Source organism: Triticum aestivum, chromosome 7B (genome assembly GCF_018294505.1).
Source record: "Triticum aestivum cultivar Chinese Spring chromosome 7B, IWGSC CS RefSeq v2.1, whole genome shotgun sequence".
Lineage (NCBI taxonomy): Eukaryota > Viridiplantae > Streptophyta > Magnoliopsida > Poales > Poaceae > Triticum > Triticum aestivum.
Window position 1 is genome coordinate 115,871,406 of NC_057813.1, and position 4,423 is coordinate 115,875,828.

At 43.2% G+C, this 4,423-nt stretch overlaps 1 protein-coding gene across 1 annotated transcript; it reads right to left on the reverse strand.

Annotated features, from left to right (window-relative positions):
* Positions 1–307: 307 nt before the first annotated feature.
* LOC123155928 (putative F-box/LRR-repeat protein 23) lies at positions 308–1,343 on the reverse strand. Its single transcript, XM_044574080.1, has 2 exons — positions 961–1,343; positions 308–809 (listed from the first exon to the last, which is right to left on the reverse strand). The coding sequence occupies exons 1-2, from the start codon at positions 1,341–1,343 to the stop codon at positions 308–310; spliced, it is 885 nt and encodes a 294-aa protein (XP_044430015.1).
* Between the last annotated feature and the right edge of the window lie 3,080 nt (positions 1,344–4,423).

Below are 4,423 nucleotides of genomic sequence, written 5' to 3' on the forward strand. Positions count from 1 at the left end.
TAATATAGTCTTGTTTGAAAGGCCTTGTCATGAGAATTTCAATATAAATGAAATTCTAGTTTAAAAGATATGAAGCATCTAAACAATCACTAAGAAAGAAAATGCTAGCACGTTGTGTCGTTCTCTCTGCTAGAAAAGGTGGTGGGACCCATTGAGGTAACTTAAAATTGCTATACTGGTAAGAGGAGGAAATACATGGAATATTTCATGCATGTGAGTCCAAAATGCACGAATACTGAAGCGAATTCGAGGTGGATGTTTGCCTGTACGTACCTTGAATGCTAGTAAGGACTCCGACAACCGTCAATTAATTCAATTGATGTAGACCTGCATGGTTTGGAGTCGTATAGTAATTAAATGAGAGGTCATAATCATCCATGGAGTCTTCAGGATGCCTCAGAGTCTTGATCCGAGAACACTTTGCTAGCATGTCACCGTTCATGCAAACATGATAACTATGGCGGATGTCGAGAGACTCTAGGTGCGGGCAACCATCAAGGATGGCTTTCAAACCATTGTTGGTGAGCGAATTAGCAGTGAGCTGCAACGAGCGCAGCTCTGGCATCTTGGCGATCACCATGGCTGCGCTATCATCTTGGTATTCACTGTAGAAGAATATTTGGCCCAGTCTAAAGCGCTTCAGGAGGGGACATGCAGCTCCTACAGCTTCAAGTGTGTCAGGAAATTTATGCAGACAGTTTGACAATTCCAACTCCTCAAGCATGGAAAACTTTGTGATCAACGGCTTCAAGGCCATGTCTACGATATCACGGCAATAGATGAGTCGAAGGCTCTTTAATGATGGCGCCCTGCTCAGTAAAGAAAGTTGGATATAAATTAGACAGTAATTTTTGATTTTCCTTGTAAAAATAGGATAATCAAGTGAGAAATTGAAACATGACAGTAAACTAGTACTATTTTGTGTGTACAAAATAGGATAAACAAGCAAGAAATCCTCACCCGTCGGCAAGGAGGGAGAGAATCCTTTCTGTGACGTAGCCCTCTGCCCAGAAGGCCTCGCACCGACCCACACTACGCCTCATGGCAGCTCTCACCATCTCAAGGTATTCCGAGTGGTTGAAGGCGTAGCAGTGGAAGCGCATATCGACGCGGCGCCACAAGTCCGGCTCGTCCACAGAAGCCCTGCGCCATGGGCTGCACACAATGTCGGGCCCCGTGAGGATGTCGACGTGGTCCAGCCGGCTGAACACGTCCAGCAACACATCCCGCGGCAGCGCCGCCCAGTCCCTCGCCTCCCGCACCACCACCTCCTTATCCTTTCCGTTGTGCAGCAGTCGGACAGGCTCCTCGAGGAGGCAGGATGCGGAGGGTGCTGCGGCCATGGCATGCAAAGGAAGTGCAGTTCTCGTTTATACACGAGAGAGATAAACCACAGTTCCGGCCTCTCTAATCCTATATATGCCAAACAGAGACATTGGAATTGAAGGTCGCTACCATCGTCGGCGTTACGTTTCTCTCCAGCTATTTCGTATATCCTGCTCAGAAAGTGACGTTCAATAGTTATTATCTCATTCTTGTTCGCTAAAGAAGCAATCCATTCTTGTAGCCAGCTGACCAACGTCGTTGTATCCAAGGCGCGCGTGAGCGCACCTACAGGCCGGCTGATCAAGCCATCAAGATTACTTCAACTAAAATCAAGTTTTGTAGCCAATCTTTTATGGTTGTCACTTTTTTTACGAAAAAGAGGAACAACCTTTTTCTTTGCAAACTTTCAATCTATTTATCAGTTGTCAAGGGAGTAGGAAGAACACGAGAAGTAAAAAAATACATCCAAATCCATACACCACCTAGCGACGACTACAAGCACTGGAGCAAGCCGAAGTCTCGCCGCCGTCATCGCTCCTCACTCATCACAGTCGGGCAAACTTTATTGTATAAACAATCGGGAAGTCGTTGTGCTAAGTCCTCATCGGACAAGCGCACTAGGACAACAATCGTCGTTGATGAAGAGATACGTAGATCAGAAGGATCCAACTTGTAGACACATGAACACAGACGAACGAAGAACAGATCCATTAGGATCCATCGAAGACAAACACCGACCGAATCCCGAGGGATCCGCTGGAGAAAAACCTCCACACGCCCTCCGACGATGCTAGAAACACCACCGGGACGGAAAATAGGCGGGGACGACCTTATTCCATCTTCAAAGAGTCGATGCCGCCTCGCCTCTGAGCAGAACACAAACCCTAACAAAACTTAAAAATCTATCTAAACACAGGGGATATGGTGACTGGAGCCCAAACAAAAAGAAGGCCAACCTTGGCCTAAACTAAATCATAGTAGAACTTTCATGGATTGATAGATATATACTCCCTCCGTTCGGAATTACTTGTCGGAGAAATGGATGTATCTAGACGTATTTTAGTTCTAGATACATCCATTTCCGAGACAAGTAATTCCGAACGGAGGGAGTAACTTTTAACATATATTACATCGATCTTTGACTGCCAACACTCCTGTCATGCACCACCACTTATAGGGATGTAATTTCATTATCAATCTAAATTTGATCTGGTATGGATACTACTATATAAATCAATAGATCACATCTTATAAGGTCAAAATTACATGTCATATCTTTTTTTTTTGCGTGAGAAAATCGAGGACACAACACGCCATACGTACCTGAAAACAGGGGGGCACCAGTCATAATGTTCACAAAAAGTTAATATGAAGAATCGGGCGATACTTTTGCTAAATGAGCTTAAATGGAGGAAATTTTATTAAATAGGGTAATTAGTGTCGAAACATCAAATTATATCAGTGGGTAATAACTGGAATTCGCTATAAGTGGAGACTCAATTTAGACCACCAGGTAAGGAAAAAAACATAAGAGGAGAGATGAGGCCCACTAGAAATACCAATTATAGGAAACTTGATCGGAAGTAAGATGCATAACAAATTGATTGGCAATGGGAACGCTTGGGGAGTTTAGCGAAATCACTAATTAAGGAGTATTTCTTGCGGAGATCACTCCAACTCCCCCAGGTTGCGACAAGTGGCGCGCTGCATGTGCGCCACTTGTCACAACCTGGGAGTTTTCCCTTTTTCGGTAGATTCGTTTATTCAAAATGTTTTATCTCTTAAACCGTGCGTCCAAATCTTGAACCGCTTTCGCCATTGGATTCCCCGCGTCGAGATCTTCAAAACTAGATCCCATGTTGATAAGTTTTGACGAACTCTTTTTTTCACGAAAAAACCGATGAAAAAAACCGACGAAAAAACTGAAACGGGAACACGGGTTTTTTTCCCTTTCCGAAAGAGGCACGCCCGTGCCTCTGACGAAATCACAACCGTGCCTTTCACTAAAGAAAAAAAGACAGAAAACACGTTTTTTTCCTTTTCCGAAAGAGCACGCCCGTGCCTCTCGCGAAAGCACAACCGTGCCTCTCACTAAAGAAAAAAAGACAGAAAACACATTTTTTTTCCTTTCTGAAAGAGGCACGCCCGTGCCTCTCGCGAAAGCACAATCGTGCCTCTGGCGGAAGCAAAACCGTGCCTCTTGTGAAAGAAAAAAAAAACAAAAAACGTGTTCTTTTTCCTTTCCGAAAGAGGCACGCCCGTGCCTCTCGCGAAAGCACAAACGTGCCTCTCGCGGAAGCAAAACCGTGCCTCTCGCGAAAGAAAAAAACAGAAAACACATTTTTTTCGTTTCCAAGAGGCATGGCCATGCCTCTCGTGAAAAAATGCATTTTTTTACGCAAAAAAAAAGAAAATTTGAATTTTTTTTTGTCAAAAAGCTAGGGAAGACCGGTAAAAAACCAAAACGTAAAAAAACCCCGGAAAAAACCTTTTGAAAAGCCGAAAACTCGTGCGTAAAAATAAAAAAATAAAATCCGAAAGGAGCGTCCAGAGCGCAACACGTGGCGAATGGCTGTGAGCACGTCAAGTGGCCTGATCGTTGCGAGGCTCCCGAAGGAGCGCTCGTTAATTAGTTGCTCCTGGAGTTTAGCCAATAGCAAAATCTTTAATATCACTAGGCACCTTAGGATTGGGGGCCTCTCATTCAGTTGAGGGCTTTGATTTTGGATTGGAGGCCCATTTTTTACTTGGGGTGGGCCTCAATTTTGATCGAGACGTGGCGCTGGAATAATTTTGGATTGGTACAAAGTTTGAAATTTGAGGTGAATGTTACAAAACTTCATCGGAGATAGTACATTTTTTGAACAACATTTGATTTTTTTCCTCTTTTTTCACAAATATTAGGATACCATGCCAAGTTTAGTACTTCTTTAGCTTCATTTAGATATATCTTCATTTTTTTCCTAAAAACATAGAAAAACTCTCATTTGATCTACCATAGCTCCGAGTTGAATATTTCAACCATTTGCACCACATGATCTCAAATTGTTTATATTTCCTTGAATCTATTTACTACATTTTTTAAATTAAAAATGAG

Coding starts and splice junctions, on each gene's coding strand:
- LOC123155928 (XM_044574080.1), bottom strand. CDS start 1,343: ATGGCCGCAGCACCCTCCGCATCCTGCCTCCTCGAGGAGCCTGTCCGA. Junction 810..960: donor CTCTCCCTCCTTGCCGACGG/GTGAGGATTTCT, acceptor TTTACTGAGCAG/GGCGCCATCATTAAAGAGCC.